General features: G+C 44.9%; 2 protein-coding genes across 8 annotated transcripts in view; one reads left to right on the top strand and one right to left on the bottom strand.

Moving 5' to 3' along the window:
- The window catches only part of LARP4 (La ribonucleoprotein 4), a 48,774-nt gene extending 41,194 nt beyond the window's left edge, over window positions 1–7,580 (bottom strand). Inside the window, exon 1 of one of the 2 annotated variants that reach the window (XM_073318914.2) lies at window positions 7,386–7,580. In XM_073318914.2, coding sequence (XP_073175015.1) covers window positions 7,386–7,403 — 18 coding nt within the window. In that variant the 5' untranslated portion in view covers window positions 7,404–7,580. The remainder of the gene's footprint in view (window positions 1–7,385) is intronic. The other variant, XM_073318912.2, reaches the window with a different exon arrangement.
- Window positions 7,581–7,826: 246 nt separating this feature from the next.
- The window catches only part of FAM186A (family with sequence similarity 186 member A), a 29,858-nt gene continuing 17,824 nt past the window's right edge, over window positions 7,827–19,860 (top strand). For 4 of the 6 annotated variants that reach the window (XM_073318907.2, XM_073318906.2, XM_073318911.2 and 1 more), the window contains exons 1-6: window positions 8,431–8,519; window positions 11,274–11,489; window positions 12,157–12,379; window positions 14,239–14,415; window positions 14,836–17,947; window positions 19,179–19,371. In XM_073318907.2, the coding sequence (XP_073175008.2) occupies window positions 11,295–11,489; window positions 12,157–12,379; window positions 14,239–14,415; window positions 14,836–17,947; window positions 19,179–19,371 (3,900 nt within the window). In that variant the 5' untranslated portion in view covers window positions 8,431–8,519; window positions 11,274–11,294. Of the gene's footprint in view, window positions 8,520–11,273; window positions 11,490–12,156; window positions 12,380–14,238; window positions 14,416–14,835; window positions 17,948–19,178; window positions 19,372–19,860 lie in introns of all 6 variants that reach the window. The other 2 variants (XM_073318909.2, XM_073318908.2) reach the window with 2 other exon arrangements.

Below are 19,860 nucleotides of genomic sequence, written 5' to 3'. Positions count from 1 at the left end.
TTGGTCATTTCAGAAGTGGAAAGAAACTATTTGCCAGAATAGTGAGCATGTCTGAGATTATTCTATAATCCTCAAATATGCCAAAATTTAATCTAGAGGACACTTTTTTTAGGCAGGTAATTGGATCATCAGATATTATACTCAAGCTATCTCCCTAATTTCCAAGGATGAGGTCTTACTAAAAGAGGGCCTCATTCATCTCACTGCCATGATGCAAGACTTCAGATGGTAATGCTGTGGAGGAACAAAGCAGCAGACAAGTTTACTTTTTAAACTGGGATGCTACCTGAATGTCCATTTCCAACTAAGTACCAAAAGGACTTAGAGCAAATGATAGGTAGTAAAATGATGAAGGAATCAGATCTTGCCTTCTTTTACATGGGGCTTCCTACCAGGAGACAGGCTGTGCTAATAAACGAGGTCTGCAAATAGATCTATCCATATCCAAAAGACAACTAATTGTGGTACTATCTTGTACTCTGACCCAATCCTATGTCCACTGAACTCAGTCTCAAGACTAACGTTGACTTTGAAGGGTCACGATCAAGCTCCTAGCGTACGCAATTTTTCTGAAGCCCGAGTGTGGAATGTAAGTACTCATTTCACCCCATCAAATGCCTTTTTAGTATAGAGAGTTTACAGTATGGTCTCTTGCTTATTCAACAGAGCTTGATAGACAAATAGTAATGTTTTTTAAACACTACAGGGCTCAATTACCACATGAAGCCTTTTTGTTTCAGTCCACTGAAGTATTTTCACAAAGCAGTTACAACACCACAGAGAGACAATCAGTAAAACTAATATTTACAAAATGACAGAGCTGGCCTGCTTGAAAGCTCTGCTCAACAGAACATGGAGTCTACCAGGAAGCTATCCAGAGCCAGAGAATTCCCAGCAGGCATGCTCTGGATAGCAGCCAATAGGTCATTCCAAGAATTCCCTCTGATCTGGAGACAGATTGTTAACAGTTAGGGATACTTTGAATGTTAGGTATGACATCTGCCTTTTCCTTAGACTGATGTAGAGAAATATCAGTATTGGAACTCCTTGCATATGGCCAGGGTCAGTTACAGGGGATGCCTCTGACAACACTAAGAAGCTTTGCATCCAGTTTCGCCTGCTCACTAACCGTTTGTCTGCTCTAACTCTCCAAGGAGTAGACTTTTTCAGCTTTGGACGTAAGAAATTCAGAGGGGATCAGATACCAGCATATTCGATTAGCATTTCAGCTTGATATAAAAACCTTATCTTATGGAATGGTTTTGCAGTTAGTCTCACAAAATCTAAACATGAGCACTCAAGCTTTGTGTTTCAGTCTGTGGTCCTTTTCAGAGTTAAAACTAGTAAACTCTCCTTAGGAGAGATTAGAAGAGTTGACAGACTTCACTTATGGTATCCTGGAATGTAAGCACTGTATTTCTTTTGGATTTCAATAAATTCTCTAAATATTGGCTTTCACAATTAAGTCTAACTAGTTTTACTTAAACCTCTGGTCATTTTCCTATGTGTTTAATAATTTCTACTGCTAGGTATCCTCTTCAAGAAAAATTTATTTAACAGATATTTGCTCATCCTACTTTATCCTGCAGTGAAGTCATAATGCTGAATTTGTGACATCAGTGTTTTCCTTGGCAACAGACTGAGCGCAAGATTGGGGCTCCCCTTTAGGAACAAATATTTTGTACTTCTATAGCAGACCTTTTAATCTGAGAAGGTCAAATCATTTTACAGCTGGGAAAACTGAGGCAGAGAAAAAACCGAGTGACTTCACAAAGGTCACATGATAAATCTATGGCAGAGCTGGGAATAAAACCCAGGTCTCCCCAGCAGAATAATGTGAAACATTTATTGTGGGGGGTGGGGAAGAGAGAAGATGCCGGCAAATCAAGTTACTTTCTGGAAGAGCGTTGCCTTTTTCTGAGTAATCTAGCACACACGTCTTTTAAGATTTGGAAATAAAAGAGAGTAAGGCAGCATTGAAGCAGATAAACCATGGCTGATATACCCAAACAGAGCTCCTTTCTGCTCACTGTTAGCTGCCATCTTGCTGTCAACTAAGTACCCTGAACATCCCAGGAAACTCTCAGAAAACAAAGCATAATATTAATAGTTGTGTGGAAGCTGATTTGACTGAACACAATGGCTTCTCCATTAGTCAAGATGGCTACCCACTACCAAACTTTGGCTCATTTGTTATTTTGTAAAGCTCTTTTAAGAGATGCTAGAAAAAAAACAGATTCCATTTTTATTAACTTATCTTTATGACGACAAGGTTTTCCATGAGAGGGGCATGCAGGATAATGCACACCATGTATGCTGCAGTTTTTAGGCCAATGAGCAGAGCTACGGATTGATTATACTTTGCTTGGAGTATGAGCATTTTTAACTGCTTGTGTCACAACCCTCATATAAGCCTGCATGAGTTTTGTCTTATTGACACAAAAAGGGAAGGAGGAAGCCCTTACACACTGAATGGTGCTACTCAGGCATATTCCCTTCATGCTGCCATGGCTCTACCGCTATGAAACGCCAATGAGGCATCAACTAGGAGAGACAGCCTTATTACGTTTCCCCAACAGTTTAAACAACTAAGAATACACAATTTTAATATTTCCCAGTAAGGGAGTAATGTGGTAACTACCTCAATGTTAATTACAGTCTATAATTCTGAAGTAAAGCTGCTGAAATTCAGATGAGAAATATCAAATCACAGTTGTGATTGTACTGTGAGAAACTCAAAGCATTCTTCCAGTGTACTAACATTGTTTATTTAATGCGAACAATATGCCTGGCCCTGCATGATCCACACAAATACAGGCTCTGTAACGAAGAGACACGGGACGTACTTCTGCAGAGAGGACATACTATTACATGCCCACAGTCCATTCTATCAACAGCTCTAACCCCACACCAGGTTGGAAAGGTAATATATTTAGCACCAATAATTTTTCAAGTTACATACCATATCAAGGTAGCATTTTTTAAAAGTGTAACAGTACTCCTATTACCAATTAGCATTCTGTGCATGAATGATGAATTTCAGTTGTATTTTAACAAAAAACAATTTCCAGTTACTAGCTAACCTTCCCCATGAGCATCTTGATCTCAAATACAACCTTGTTTTGTATAGATGGTGTGTGACAATTAAACTGCGTATGATAGAGTGGTATAAAGCCGCTGGGCCAAATACTGCTGAGGTACACCAGTCCCAAACTGGAATAACTGCCTTGAACTCCAGTGTGGCAGTAGAATTTGACCAGTCATATGAAGATAACGACAGAAGTTAATCATGGATAACATATAGCCTATCAGCAGAAGGGAAAGGAGTAGATCAAACTAATATTAACCAAGTTATACCATAAGACTTGCTGAATCTTCAGACAGCCACTCCTTGGCTACACAGATTCCTACTTGATCAAGCTAATTTGAAGTCTAAGACCTATTCCTACTATGGTGCCTCATTTCTGTCAAATTATTTTAATTCTAGGATCCACCTCAAAGCATTTGCTGCTCAGAAATAACTAGCTCCTCACCTATAAATTTCACTTTTTTACCTTGTCGTCAGCTACAGGTGTAGACAGCTGTTCACAACTTTAAACAGTTTTAATTATCAGCCTGTGGATTTAAAAACCAACTCTGCAAAATAAGCAAAAAATGGGGGTGTGAAACTAAATCCAAGCACTATGGCTCTGTGGTAAGATCATTTTTCCAAAGTGATTCAAACAATATTCATTCCAAAACTTAAATGGCTTTCTTCAAGAAAGCTAGGGGGTCCCCCAGTCCTTTTCTTTAAACATTCTTAACCACAGTACAAATTTAACTACTCATCTGAAATATTAACAAAACTACCATATTATACATTAAAAGTACATGACCTGTTAATTAACCTCAGGTCAATTATTCCCAACCCTAGTATGTTCAGTTCTATAATTAACATGAACATAGAAATCACAGACCAGTAGGACTGCAAGGGACCTTGACAGATCTAGTCCAGTCCCCTGCACTGAGACAGGACTAATTATTATCAGACCATCCCTGAAAGGTGTTTGTCTAATCTGCTCTCAAAACCCTCCAATGATGGAGATTCCAAATTTGGTCCAGTGCTTAACTACCCTTACAGTTAGGAAGCATTTCCTAAGATCTAAAATAAATCTCCCTTGCCACAATTTAAGCCCATTACTTCTTGTCCTATCTTCAGTGGTTAAGGAGAACAGTTTATCACCCTCCTCTTTATAACAACCTTTTATGTACCTGAAGACTTATGTCCCCCCTCAATCTTCTTTTCCCCAGCCTTAAGCCCATTTTTTTCCCCAAACTTTCCTCATAGGTCATGTTTTCAAGATCTTTAACCATTTTTGTTGCTATCCTCTGGACTTTCTCAAATTTGTCCAAATCTTTCCTGAAACGTGGTGCTCATCAGACTTATCAGTGCTGAATAGAGTGGATGACTGACTTCTGGTGTCTTGCTTATAACACTCTTGCTAATATATTCCAGAATAATATTTGATTCTCTCCTCCCCCCAACAGTATTACATTTAATATGAATCAGTCTGATCTACTATAACCTCCAGATCCTTTTTTGCAGTATTCCTTCCTAGAATCATTTCCCATTTTGTATTTGTGCAATTGATTATTCCTTTCCAAGTGCAGTACTTTGAATTTAATTCTATTTATGTCACACCACTTCTCCAGTTTGTCAAGATCATTTTGAATTCTAATCCTGTCCTCTAAAGAGCTTGTAACCCCTACCAGTATGGTATCACCAGCAAACTTTAGAAGTGTATTATCTCCATTACCAAACCATTTATGAAGATATTGAATAGAACCAGACCCAAGACAGATCCCTATGGGAACCCACTCAATATGCCCTTTCATCTTGGCTGTGAACCTCTGATAACTACCGAGTACAGTTTTCAAACCAATTCCACACCCAACAGATAGCAGGTTCATCTAGGCCAGTGCTTCTCAAGCTATCTGATGTGCGGGACTGACAATTTTTCCCCCCAATGTGCACACAGACTGGCAGCCGATGACTCGCGGACCAGCACTGGTCCACGGACCACCATTCTGAGCAGCATTGATCTAGGCTACATTTCTCTAGTTTGTTTATGAAACTGTCATGTGAGATAGTATCAAAAGCCTTACTGAAGTCAAGATATAGCACATCTACTGGTTCCCCCCATTCACAAGGCCTGTTACTCTGTCAAGTAAGGATATTAGGTTGGTTTGACATGATTTGTTCTTAACTGTTACTTATCACCATATTGTCTTTTAGGTGTTTATAAAGTGATTGACAATTATGTTGATTTGCCTCACAGTAAATTAAGTCAAATCAATTTGAAACATTTAAACAAAAAGTGCACTACAGACTATGAAATCTAAACAACGGAATTAAGTTTCACTAAAGTGATGCGGAAAGTGTTTTTTAAACATATTGAACATAAGAATGGCCATACTGGGTCATACCAAAGGTCCATCAAGCCCAGTATCCTGTCCTCTGACAGTGGCCAATGGCAGGTGCTGCAAACGGAATGAACAGACAGGTTATCATCAAGTAATCCATGCCCTGTCACACAATCCCAGCTTCTGACAAACAGAGGCTAGGGACACCATCCCTGCCCATCCTGGCTAATAGCCATTGATGGACCTATCTTCCATGAATCTATTTAGCTCCCTTTTGAGCCCCGTTATAGTACTGGCCTTCACAACATCCTCTGGCAAGGAGTTCCTATTCTTTCAGTAATAGTAGATGAGAGATCATTTGGATCTAACAGCACATCCAAATAAACAATCAAAGGACTTCCAACACAGCCAAGGGTGAAGAAACACTTTACCTAAAAGTGTTGGTCTAATTTATTTGCTGGTGCAATAACGAAGCAGTCTACCTTGTCCATCAAGGCTACAAACCACAATAAAAACAACTAAAAAAAAACAAACAAACATAGCTGTAAGTTTTCAGATTCAAAATAAGTGTTCCTTAATGTGCCATGTGTATTTAGGTTCAAAGTACAGAAGCACTATACACTTGTATATACTAGGTTTAGTTGATGAAAATATATAGTCTTTGAGTTTACCAAAAAATGCACTGCTTCCATTTTTTTCCAATTCAGTTTACTTAACTGAAAAACTAACCACAGCAGCTGAATGAAGGAAGACCAGGAAGTCCATTGAAACAAGGAAGCAGCCAGTTTCTTAGCTGCAATTAACTACATTGCTGACTTTATGTAATCTTCAGAAAAATTAGCAAGAGTGCAAGTCCAAGAGTACAGATTCTAATCTTAAAGAGAGTTAATAGTTTATACAGAGAGTAGAAAAGGGATAGTGTTTTCTTCTTTTGTGGAGAATTAAAAGTTTCCCATATGTTACTTTACAAAGGCACTTGCACAATTCCTTTAGTCTTCAAAATGCTTTGAATACATTAGAGAGAGAGAGAGAAGATCTGATTAAAAAAATAAATGTTTCAAATTGATATGGTTTAATAAGAACTCATTACAGCAAAATATGCAAGCAATTAAAAGATCCTGCTAGATTTGATTCTCTTTCTCACCACAGTTGCCTTACAACCTGTAAGATACAATTCTTCCTCATTGAAAACAGACTCTATTTATGGGCACGGTTAGCCAGTGCCAAGTTGCTAAGTTGCAGCTTTGCTAGTTTGACGTTTATACAATGCAAAGAACAATATGCTCTGGAATCTACTCAAAGCATTAGCCAGGCAGAGAAAGCAACGGATCAGCTGATTATATTGCACAAATGCCACGGCAGCCTCTGCTTTAAATAAAAATTAAAAAAAGGTGGGGGGAGAAACGAACACGAAAAAAAGATCTACGAGATTTTAAAATTAAAAAAAACCTCCCGGTGGTTTCTCTCGCCCACCCCCCCCCCCCTATAACCTTCACACGCGCCGCGCCATGCACCAAGCAGCCACCAGAGCAACTTTTCCGAAAGGTCAATGCGGTGCCTTTCACGGCTTCCCCCCTCCCCCGCCCCGCGCTCCCTCTCTGGAGCAGGCCACCGAGGGCCGGGCCCCTGACAGAACCTCCCGGGGACGAGGTTTTCTTAACCCGCCGCCCCATAGCCGCCCCCTCCCCCCATCGTTCACCTTCGCTCTCAAACCGCCGCTCTCACCTCGACCCCCCCGCTCCTGTCACCCCCCAGAGCCCCGCGTGCGGCCTCCCGGGCCCTCCCCGCCGGGACTCCACAACCCCTTCCCCCGGGCCGGATCTGCTGTGTCAGGCCCGACCCCTCCCCCCGGGCCCGGCCGGCTCAGCCGCGGCAGCAGCGTGCGCGGCCTGGAAAGTCACATGGCCCCGCAACGCGGCCGGGCCGGGCCGGGCCGGGCCCCCTCCGGGCCGGGCCGGGCCCCCTCCGGGCCCCCTCCTCACCTCCACGAAGAGCAGCATCCTCCTTCTCCCGCCTCCCCGCGAGGCCAGCGGGCCTGGGATCCCGGCTCCGACGGCTCCCCGCTCCCAGGCAGGCTCCGGCAGCGCCAGCGATAAGGGCACTCGGGCTCCGCCTCCGGCTGCTGCCGCCAGCCAGGGCCCGGGCCCCCGCCCCTTCCAGATCCTCCGCCTCTCCCCGGCCGCCACCGCCTCTGCCGGGTCACCCCCGAGAAGTCCTTCCGGGGTCATCGGAGGCCGTTCGCAGAAACTAGCCGAGGCCCTATGGGGAACGTACTATTGCCTGGGGTGGGGGACACCAATCTAGGGGAATGAACCATTCTGCCTGGTATGGGACGAGGTGTCCGAGGGGGCGTACCATTCTCTGCGCTAATGGGATTGTTGTTCAGAGGCATGTACCAATCTCGGAGCGGGGGTGGGGGGGGATCAGTTGGAGTGGTCCTCTCCTTGTTTGTCTGTTGGGGGGAACGTGCCATTTTCGGTGCAGTGGGGGTGCACGGGGAATGTACCATTGCCATTGGGCCACCTCAGGCTGTGCCCAGCACAGACCCATGGTGCAGCATCCGAACAGGGTGACCTCACGTCAAGGCTGCCGAGAGCAATCAGAGGGCGCCAAAGTGGGATAATGCCCCATTGAGACGCCATCATGGCCCCACAGCATGCTGAGCCCTGGGGCTCTGGAACTGGATTTCAAGTATCACCAACCACAAGCCTTCAAAACCATGAGACTGAATTAAAAACAATACACCTGGGGCTCTTCTGGTTCACGTTTGCCCGTTTGTCTCCACAACCATGAGACAAAGGCCAAGAGTCTCACAATAATCTCGAGACTCCAGGATCTGAGGCTTCAAGAAGATTACCAAATATTGTGATACCTGTAACAAGTCACAAGAGTTACAAGACTGCATCACATCCAGATCTTGCTGAGCCTCAACCAGAGCAATGAGATGGCAAGAAAGCTGGGTCATGTTGTGCTCAAACATCACTCTGACCCACAAGATGCTGAAATGTGGCTCTGTTTCACAGGCCCCAACGGACATTTTGTCACCCTTTCTATCAGAGACAGAGGAACTGCCCCCCACCCTCAGGAGGAGAAAATTAATCTACCCAGAATAACAGGTAACTTGTGAAAAAGACCAACATGAATCTCCAATTCTGAAAGAAATAGACTCACTCAGACTAAGGTCTTTGGGGCAGGGGCCTACTTTTTGTTATATGTTCATGGGTATAATTGAGGAGCGGGCATTGCTCCCCCAACTCCAAGCTTCGGGCAGGCACAGAATTTACATACGCATGCACCTCACCACATGCAGCCTCATTGGCCTGACTGGAGCTGCCCCCCATATATAGAAGTCAAACTATGCCTGTGTATATGCTTATATATCACCTAGCATCATGGGGATCTCTGATCCATCAATACAAATAATTTGTAATAAACACTCACTCATACACACGCTTGCACACACATACACACACTCAGTTATCTCTCCTGTCTATTTTGGGATCGTTCTATACTGCCACTGATCATCTTAATATCTGAGTGCCTTCCACATAAAATCAGTACTAAACTGAAATCCCCAGTGCATTTTGTGAAGACTCAGGCATTTCACCCTTTATGGGGTCAAAGCTCAGGGTAGTGTTTATTAATTAAATTTTATTAATTTGCTTTTTTTTGTGATGTGGAGGTTGGGGTTTTTGGGTAGAAGAGGGTGACCATTAGTATAAGCAGTGCTAGTTGAAATTTTGTAATACTTTTTTTTTCCCCAAAAAAATTGCCTTTTTTCAAAACCTGACATTTTCTTGAACAATTTTTCTTTGTTTCCTTTAAAAAAAACTTTGAAGACAAAACACTTAGTCTGTTTTTATTTTATCATTTTTCTTTTTTTTCCCAAACTTTCTCTCCCTTTTTCCCTCCCTTTTTCAGTGGCAAAATACGAAAAGGGGGGGGAGTAAAAGGGAGGGAGAAGGGGAAAGAATGTCGGGGGAAGAAAAACTGAAAACAAACCCCAAGATGTAAAACAAACATTTGTGAAAAACTTTTAATATTCAAAAAATTGTTGATTTTTGAAAATCACACAATGAAAACTTCAACAAAATTATGTACATTTTTGTCCAGCCCTCAGCAAAGCCAACTTCTAATCAAGGCATTCAGGAAGATACTGAAGTGAGCTGTAGCTCACGAAAGCTCATGCTCAAATAAATTGGTTAGTCTCTAAGGTGCCACAAGTACTCCTTTTCTTTTTGCGAATACAGACTAACACGGCTGTTCCTCTGAAACCTGTCCCTAAGGCAAGTTATACCAGAGCTATGCATTTTAGGACTCATGCACCTATCTCTGAGTATCTGGTATTGACCACTATCGGAGACAGGATACTGCAGTAGGTGGACTCCTGATCTTGTCTGGCAATTCGTAGGTTCCTAATGCTCTTTTCCCATAACTCATAGGAGGCGATCAGAGGCCTGTATTCCCAGGATTATCTGCTTTCCCCAGTCACACACCATAAGGTGGCAAAGAGCTTTAATTCTTTGTACTTGTAGAGGATAAGATCAAGAGCAGATACAGCTGAAACTTTGGAGTGGGAAATGGAATAATTCACCGTGTGGAGTCCTGAAAGTGGGTCGGGGAGAAGGAACAAATGCCAACATTTCAATTTAGAAAGACAAAGTTAGTGAGGTAAAATCTTACTGGACCAACTTCTGTTAGTGAGAGATACAAATTTTCAAGCTTACACAGAGCTCTTCAGGTCTGAAGAGCTCTGTGTAAGCACAAAAGCGTGTCTCTCTCACCAAGAGAAGTTGGTCCAATAAAAGATATTACATCACCCATCATGTCTCTCTAATATCTTGGGACCATCATAGCTACAACAACATTGCATACAACATTTCAATTTGCCAGCTTGGCAGGCAGTGAGTTCTGCTAAATAAAGAAAAATCTCCAATGCATACAAGAAGAATGATTTCCAGCCACAATATTGCACTGATAATCAAAGTATGGTCCACAGGCCACCTGTGATCACCTTTCCTGGTGGTCTGCAGACTGAAATATTTTATAGCCAAATGGTAGGAAATTGGGAGTTGGGAGGGGAAGTGAGTCCATGAAAAGCTTTTTCATAAATAGCCTTACAAAGCATTAAAAGCTTGAGCACCAGTTATGTTAGGGAATCCCTGCAGCTCCTCTTCAGGAATGGCTTCATTTGTAATTACTCTGACAAGCAATTCTATTTTTAAAATGTCCAGCACCACTAGAGACTTGTCCTTGCAAACACTCAGATGTGCCCCGCTGCGGACTACTTGTGCTTGCAGTATATAAATGATAGAAAGATTATTGGACAACTGCAGCTCTGAACTTTTGTAGTACAGCCAGCAATGTCACCTTCTACCAGAAAGCTGTACTGACTGGGATATAAGTGTTCTGTTCTAGAACCTTCTTGTTAAGCTAGGGTGACCAGATGTCCCGTTTTTATAGGGACACTCCCGTTTTTGAGGACTTTTTTTATATAGGTGCCTATTACCCCCCCAACCCCCTGTCCCGTTTTTTCACAGGTGCTATCTGGTCACCCTATGTTAAGCACTCCTGTTGAAATCTCCCTAGGGGTTATTTAATTAGTAAATCCTGTTTGGCAGGTGTCTATCTATGTACATTCCATTCACTGTGCCTGATGATTTCAGGATAGAATCACAGGAAGGGTTATTATGACATCACCCAGACAAATGGAATATTCTCATCTCTTGGTGACATGTCCATTTGCCCCTCTGATGTTGAGCTAACAGCCAGAGAAACTGGACCTCCAACTACACCTCTAGAACGAGGAAACTAAACAGGCTTACAATGTGATTCAGCTTGGAATTGTCAGAAGTTTATTCTTAATGCAGGAAAACTACCAGGTCCTAAACATGGCAGTGCAGGAATCATCATCTTCATCATTGTCATCAGGAAGCTCATATGAATCTGAAACAAACTCAGAACCCGAGCCTGAAGCTGCAGCCTCTACATTGGAACTCACTATCAGTCCTCTCACTGAAATCCCCCCCTCAGTGAAGAACATACTAGACAAAATTGATGCTGCCCAGCTCAGCAGAGCGAGGAAGGTACATGTTGACACTGAGAACCTGATCTTTGGGGCAGCTGAATGCCTCCTGTGAGTAGGATGCAAGGGAGATTAGCCCTCTGTAGGAGAGGCACCAGAGATAGGTGGAGGTCTCAGATTTTATGCTCCATTAAATATTCCCATTAGGGGTCTTGAATTGCTTTCCATTTTTAGTGAACGGCTCATGTCCACTGCCAGTTGGCTTTGTCAGCAATTTGAGAAGCAGAATATTTGCTTCCTGATATTTGTCATTTAGAAATAAAGGGACACGATCCTGAGAAGTGTTAAGCACTCCCATTTGCAGTGCTGAGACCCACCCTAGCTAGGTTCTATTCCTAGCTCATCCTCTGTTATATGTTACTTTAGCATCCAGATCTCCTAACTGAGATCTGAGCCTCATTGTACTAGGCAGCACATAATGAGAGGCAGCTCCTGCCTCAAAGAGTTTACAATCTGAATAGAGAAGTCAAACAAAAGGTGGGAGAAAGGAAGTATTATCTCACATAGAAATTAAGCGACTTGCCCAAGCTCAAACAAGGAGTCCGTGGCAGAATGAAACCTAGCTCTGCTGAATCCCAGTCCAGTGGATTTACTTACCTGGGCTTGAGCTCCTTGCATGCAGGGTGTTCTAGAAACAGTATTATTAAGACCCTATCCTCTCTCTTTAGGAGGTTTTTAAGCAACTGTTTGTAATTCTGGATAATGTGAACCGGGTATGTAACTGCTTCAAAGGGATGGACCCAGAGATAGAAGAACAGTTCTTCCTCTCCGGCACTTGGGCTGAGAGGAAACGGAGGGCACTTCTACTGGACAAAGTAGCCATCTTGCTCAAAGCCAGCACAGCTCAAGGGAAAGATTTAAAGTTCGTTCTGGAATCATTAAAAGAATGGGGTAAGTTAATGGAGACAGTTGGCCTCTGGGATGCTCCAAAGTACAGGTAGCTCTAGAGCCATACCCCTAAACTTTAGGGATGTCTGGAACCATGCTCTCCACCTGACCCCTATATCTCTATCATGGGGTCAGTCAAAAACCTGGATCCAAAAGCCTCTGAACTTTGGGGAAGTTTTGAGCTGGATTCCAACTTCATAGTTTGATCCCATTGTGATGTTTGGGTGATCACCCAGGCTGGTAAGGGATGCAGTCACCACCTTCCATTATAACCTTGGGGTGCTTTAATGCTGTGCTGCTATGGCTCAGATCCCAGACACCAGTAGCTTGCTCGCAAGCACAAAGTCTTACCCTGGCTTTCACTGGCCTCCTCCTTCCTTGGTAACACCAATAGTTCTTATAGGCCTAGGTGTCCCCAAATCCATTCCTTTCCCCAGACAGTCTGATTTTCCCCCTCTAGTTTGTGACCCCCAAAGGCATGAAACTAGCCTCCCAATTATCATCTCACTTTGCCACATGCACTCCCCACAGTTTGCACACCCGAGAACTGCTTGGGTAAAAACAAACAAATTGTTTATTTAATAGAAAAACCACAAAGATGAAATAGTAAGGGAGAGCCAACATATACAAGTTACACAGTAAATAAACATAAAGACACAGCTTCAGATGTCTTCTATATTAGTTAAAATCTTTTTTCTAATACAAGTTACCTATCGCCTTTAAACAGTTTCCCAGCGTACCTCCTAACTGTGGGATGCAGTGTTTCACAGACAGCTTCCCACTTGGAGGCGGTCCCTCAGTTTCTGGATGAAAACGTCAGCTTCAAGACTCGTTTAAAAAAATATATATTTACCCTTTTCTTTTTTCTCTCAGACTATGGTGATTCCTGGTTATTCAGACTAGGGAAATTCCCAGTTGTCTCAATGTCTTTCCATTAACTTTAATGGTCTACCATTATCCTTTCCTGGGCTGGACAATGGATAGGTACTTGAAGCTGGTATAATGTAAGCAACTGTCTTGGGAGGTAGCCTATCCCTCCCTGATTGCTTCATCGCCCTGTTTTGAGGAGATGCTAAAGTTGCCCCACAGTTACAATTTACAGTTTTCTGTGTATACACATACATACATTAATAATCATGGTCTATATACAGATCTCATAATGATCATCGAGTTCAGAACATTACAAGTTTATTCAAAACCTTACTTGGTATATTTTTATAGTACAATGACATATTCTGCAATCAGTTGATTGAACTGCTTATTTTGGGGGTTTAAACCTCTTGTTCTCCCTATAGGGTGTCTGGACCCCAGTTGTCACACCCATCTCTGCTCAAACCCTGCAGCTATATAGTGCGGGTTTTGATTTACAGGACCATCTTGAATTTAACCTTTAGAATACCAGGAATTAGGTGATTTGCCCTCATGGTTCTCCACAGAGGGATCTAAGATGAGTTATATTAGTTTTTAATACGTGTCACACTCTTTGTCCCCAAACATGATTCCCACCTCCTTCTCACCAACAAGGGGAGACACCCGCTTGCCCACCTCCTTAGCCCTCTCAGAGGCCCTTACTGAATGTCCTAAGACTCCATCTCACAGACTCCTGCTCCCTGCCTACCCTACAGCATTGCTGCCCCACCTCCCTATGTATTTTCCTGTGTTTGTGTGATATGTTACAATGTTCATCTGACCTCCTTGTGCAATTTTGAGACCTTTCTGTGACCACACCTGACTGTAGACATGTCACATATAAATTGCTAATCATCAGGTCAAGATCTTTTGTGTCATTTAATAAGGGTTTGATTTTCTGGAAGGTAATTAACGTGCACTTCATTCCCCTTTTTGCTTTGGCTCTTTTCAAGGTGAAATGTTGTCAGAAGGCAAAGAACAAGTCGGAGACACCCACACTGTCCAGTGGGTCAGTGATATGGAGACCAAGCTGCTGACCTCCCTTGATTATACAGAAGGATGTATAATGCAGCTATTCAATCTCTGCACAAGTCTTGTGGAACACAGGAGGAAAAGGAGGGGGAAATCAAGTATTTGTTTCAAACATCTTGGAATGAGAAAAGGGGGAAAATTAATATTTCTGATTAATTTGAAGGAACAACGATCTGATGCATATGCAGCCAGATTTTCAAAAGTGACCTTCAAGCATGAGGCATTTCAATATGCTTTCCAGCCTACTGTACGTCTTTATTGAGAGCACCCCAAAGTGTTTTCCCAGTCAAAGGCAAACTAAGTAGACAAGCTAGATACAGAAAGGATTATTATCCCCATTTTAAATATGGGGGACTGAACAGTGAAGAATCTATCCTAATGTCACACAGAGAGTTAGTGACAGAGCCATAAGTTGAATCCAGATCTTCTGAGTTTTATCTCAGAGCCTTAATCTTAGGACCATCCTTCCTTTCATTATAGACCCTAATTCTTTCTCTTTGTGTGTCTAATTTTCCCAGTTGTTCCCAAAACCGGCATGTGGAGAGCATGGCGAGAGAAAGTTGCACAGAAACCTCAGGAAGCCCAGCCCTTGAGCCCTGAACAGATGTTAGAAGATGAATCTGTAATTTTCTCCAGGACTTCTGAGCTCCTTACCATGTTACAGGAATTTGTAGGGTCCACACTGTTTAACAAAGCAGAAGCTGTTGTTGTTAAATATATAGTGACAATGGTGGCCAATCTCACCAAAGCCTTCACTCTGCTAACCAAACAGTGCCGTGGCCTGCAAGCAAAGTATGATACCTTAGCATCCCAGGAGTCCAGGAAGCAGGAAGTTCAGTATGGGAACTTTCAAAAGGAAGTACAGATGCTTCATGAGAAAAAGGCGTCTTTGGAGGCTCGAGTCCAAAGCATTGAAGACAAATACAAGATGCTTCTTGTAGCAAATGAGGCAATGCAAAAAGAACTGCACAAGGTGAAGGAAAATGCAGCAATAAAGATAGAACCATCTTTAAGAGACATGAAATTTGGGGCCAGGGCTTCTTTTGAAAGGAAATCACAGGAAGATGATGATAATGATCTGAGTAGGAAAAAGGATGCGGTTCTGTCAGCTGAAAAGCTGTCATGGAAATCCCAGGCAGACCTTGGTAAATCCCCCTGTAGGAAAAGGGAGGCAAAGGTACCAGATAAAAAGCAGCTTCAGAGACCATTGGTAGAGAGAACAGAAGACACCAGTGACAAACAGGAAACAAAGCTTCTAGATAAAAAGCCAGCACTGAAAGCCTCAATAGAGAGAGGTGAAGACATCAGTGACAAACAGAACGTCCCAGTAGAGAGAACTCAAGACACTGTTGTCAAATGGGACGCAGTCATCCCAGTGGAAAAACAAGAAGAGACTTCAGGAGACCTGGCTGGAAGACGGCATGAACAACCTCTGGACAGTGAGCAAACAGAGGCTGCTGACAAATGGGATGTGAGCCTCCTGGGTGGAACCCAAGAAGTTGTTGAAGACGTCACTGGTGAATGGCATGAGATGCTGCCAGAGGAACATGAGCTCAAGGCTGACAGTGAAGAAGAAATTGAAAGGCTCCCATCCCCAACAGAGCTCCCATACCAAGGGATCTCTAGGAAAGGGAAGCAGAGGAGGAAGAAGGAAAGCCTGTATACTGAGGAGACACATACAGAAATGCCTCAGAGCCCAATCAGCAGAAGCAAGCTGGAACCATGCACTGCACTGTGTGGGTTTAATTCAGCTATCCTGGCTTATCTGGAGCAGAAGATGGAGCAGCTATGGAAGTGTCCCTCTCCCGGGAAGAGACAAGCAGAGAGGATGCTGCCCGAGGACCCAGAAGCCCAAAGGCTCTACATGGCCTTGGAGAGGAAACTGGAAGAATGCTTCTCAAAAATGAAGATAAAATATTCCAGCAGCTTAGAGGAACAGAAGCTTCTAAGGAGCCTGGAGCTGACTGAAGGGCATGATGAGGAGGCAAAGCTGAGTGACCCTGACAGTCTCTTTTTGGAGTCCAAAGTTCCTGTGATCTCACGATGGGGACTCCCTGCAGCCCTGTGGAAGGACCCTAATGTCTCAGCACAGCAGGGGGAGGCGCAGGAGCCAGGGCAGGGGGAGGCGCAGGAGCCAGGGCAGGGGGAGGCGCAGGAATGGTTTAAGAAGATACAGAGGGAGCAGCAATGTCAGATGCAGTCACCACAGCCTGAGGAGCAGCTCCAGCAGCAGCTGCAAGGGGTAAAGGAGAAGGTGGAGGTGGAGCAGCTGGAGGAGGAGCAGCTGCAGCAGGAAGAGCATCAGTTTGAGGAGCTGCAGCCACAGCAGGAGCCACGGCAGGAAGGGCAGAAAGAGCGGCAGGAAGAGAAGCAAAAGCAGTGGAAGAAGTGGCTGGAGGAACAAGCGGAGGAGCAGAGGCTGTGGCAGCAGCAGGAGGCGAAGCAGCAGGAGCAGCAGAGGCTGTGGCAGCAGCAGGAGGCGAAGCAGCAGGAGCAGCAGAGGCTGTGGCAGCAGCAGGAGGCGAAGCAGCAGAGGCTGTGGCAGCAGCAGGAGGCGAAGCAGCAGGAGCAGCAGAGGCTGTGGCAGCAGCAGGTGGCGAAGCAGCAGGAGCAGCAGAGGCTGTGGCAGCAGCAGTGGCAGGAGCAGCAGAGGCTGTGGCAGCAGCAGGAGGCGAAGCAGCAGGAGCAGCAGAGGCTGTGGCAGCAGCAGTGGCAGGAGCAGCAGAGGCTGTGGCAGCAGCAGGAGGCGAAGCAGCAGGAGCAGCAGAGGCTGTGGCAGCAGCAGTGGCAGGAGCAGCAGGAGCAGCAGAGGCTGTGGCAGCAGCAGGAGGCGAAGCAGCAGGAGCAGCAGAGGCTGTGGCAGCAGCAGGAGGCGAAGCAGCAGGAGCAGCAGAGGCTGTGGCAGCAGCAGTGGCAGGAGCAGCAGGAGCAGCAGAGGCTGTGGCAGCAGCAGGAGGCGAAGCAGCAGGAGCAGCAGAGGCTGTGGCAGCAGCAGGAGGCGAAGCAGCAGGAGCAGCAGAGGCTGTGGCAGCAGCAGGAGGCGAAGCAGCAGGAGCAGCAGGAGCAGCAGAGGCTGTGGCAGCAGCAGTGGCAGGAGCAGCTGCAGCAGTTGCATGAACAGCAAGAGTTGCAGCAAAAGCAGACGCAGCAGGAGCAGTATCTGACCCCACGGCCTAAAACAGTTCCCAGGAGCAGAGAGCCTGGGACCCTGGAACACTCGACGAAACAGATCCCGCGAAGGCCCAGGAGAGAGACTGCAAAGGAAGAGGTCCTACTGTACGAATATTTCCAGCCTTCTGCCCAGCAAATGGTTCCTACTCAGAGCAAAGTATCCCTGCACTCTCAAGCTCAGTCTACTGAGGAGACCAGCTGGCTCCCCACTCTGGCTCAGAAGACCAAAGGGAAGAGCTTGGTGCCCTCCAGCCTGTCAGAGAAGCGGTACTGGGTGGATGTGGAGGCTCAGAGGGAGAATTTGGTGCTGCTAGGCCAGGCAACCCAAGAGTGCAGACTACCTCCACACCTGCACATGCAGGCGAAGGAAGTTATCATTGAGACCCTGCACACTGATGTTGAGAGGCTGGCTCTCCTCTTCCACAAATACATCTCCTTCTGTCACCTCCACCATGTCAGGTACCAATATATGCAGACTTCTGGTATCCACATGGGGCCAAATCCTTGCTAAGGACCTGCTCCTGCTGCCATCAAACCCAGTGTGAGCCTGTCCATTGAGTTCAATGGGAGCAGGACTTTGCTCAGTCTTTACACAGGCAAAATTCCTATTGAAGCCAATGGAACAAATCCTGAGGTGCTTACTAAGGCCTTACTCAGACCACAGGCCTTGTAGTAGCTGGGGAATAAGTAAGGTGCAGACACACCTAGTTCGTGTCCCCTCCCTTCCCTGACATGCCACACACACAAACACACCCTGGAATTTCCCTCCACTGGGGGCTCTTGTGAAAAGGCTCAAATAGCATCTTGCACAAGAGTATTCTCCAAAGGACAGCTGTCTCTTTGTTTGGCTGTTCCTCAGGGCAACCAGGATGGGGTCCAGTGGATCAGATCCTGAGTGGTGCTGATCATGTGTAGCACCCATTAAAGTCTGCTTCTATTGAGCTCAGTGGTCAAACTCTCACTGATCTCATCAGAACAGGATTGTGCAAAGTGTGCTCAGCATCTCTCAGGATTTGGCCCTAGCTCAGCAATAGACAGACCATTTCCTTTACTTCTATGGCAGTTCTGGGTGGTTGGTGCCTCTTGGGATTTGTCCCTAAATCAATCAGATTAGCCTATCAACTCTATATTTTGGGGGGGGGGGGTTGGAAGATAAAGGCTTAAAGCAGCACAAAGGAAACTCCACATGGTCTCATCACCTAGTGATATGAGTGGGGTTTCCATGCTCCGAAATATCAGCGCTGAGATCCATTGTACAGATCTGACAGAAAAACCTGGCCTCAAAATTACAGATGGGTCAAAGCCAGAACAATTTATCCTGCCCCCAACCATGAATTTTAGGAAAAAAGGTAGTGATGAACTCAAGCCACAGCCGTTGGGTTTGGATTTCAAACACCCCAAAGGTCTTGGATCCAGGGTTGTGGTCTGGACCATCTCTAATTAAAAGAGATGCAAACGAGGTACTGCAATACCTAGAAATTAAGATGATAGGGCATTAGAAAAACTAAGATGGCTGGATGTATGGCTAGACAGAACCCTAAACCCCAAAGCACCCCTCAGTTTGCATATCCGTCCCACTCCCCTGCCAACACAACACACACCAAACTATGTAAATAAGTTGTTTGGTTTCTCTTCTACTGTGGAGAAGAAACATTTCTCACAATTTAATTCCTTTTCTTTCTATTCCAAGACAAACCTTAATGTCCCGCTTGGAAGCTGCCAGAGCTGTAAATGATGGTGCTGAGGTCCGGAACTTGTACACATATGTGGAGAGGGTGGATGCTTACCGGAAAAAGGTGCTACAGTGCTGGGTGGCCAAGCAGAAAACAGCAGAGTGGGCACGTCAACACTGCCTTGGCAAGATGATTTCCTTGTTTGCCCAGGTGAGCTTTTGGGGTGAAGTTCTCTTCTTGGTTCACAGATGATCCTGCTAACATCATTGGCATAACCAAGAGAAGAGTGTGTCCCTTGGTTTTTATTGGTCACTTTTGTTTCTAAAATCAGAAATATCCAATGGGATAACAAGACAGAAAAACAGCGTGTATGGGACTAGGGTGAAATTTCCCCCTGTGCAGAAATGCCAGCACAAGGCCTATGCCCAAGGCCCAAAGAGCATAAGTGGGACTTAAGTAGTGCATCAGCCTTGCTCTGGCTGTCTGCACAGGAGTAGATGTCACCTTTACTGATATTTCCCATCTATTCTTGAATCCTAGTCTTCCAGGGAGTGGGAAGGGTGTTGAGGATCAATTGTGGTTGCAAAGAAGAGGGATGGTCCAGAGATTAGGGTACTAGTTTAGGACTTGGTTCAAGTCCCTTCTCGGCCCCAAACTTCGTGGGTGACCTTGGGCAAGTCACTTAGCGTCGCTGTGCCT

The sequence above is a fragment of the Lepidochelys kempii genome, chromosome 20 (assembly GCF_965140285.1).
Source record: "Lepidochelys kempii isolate rLepKem1 chromosome 20, rLepKem1.hap1, whole genome shotgun sequence".
NCBI classification, from domain to species: domain Eukaryota; kingdom Metazoa; phylum Chordata; order Testudines; family Cheloniidae; genus Lepidochelys; species Lepidochelys kempii.
This window is presented reverse-complemented; position numbering and strand designations above follow the sequence as displayed.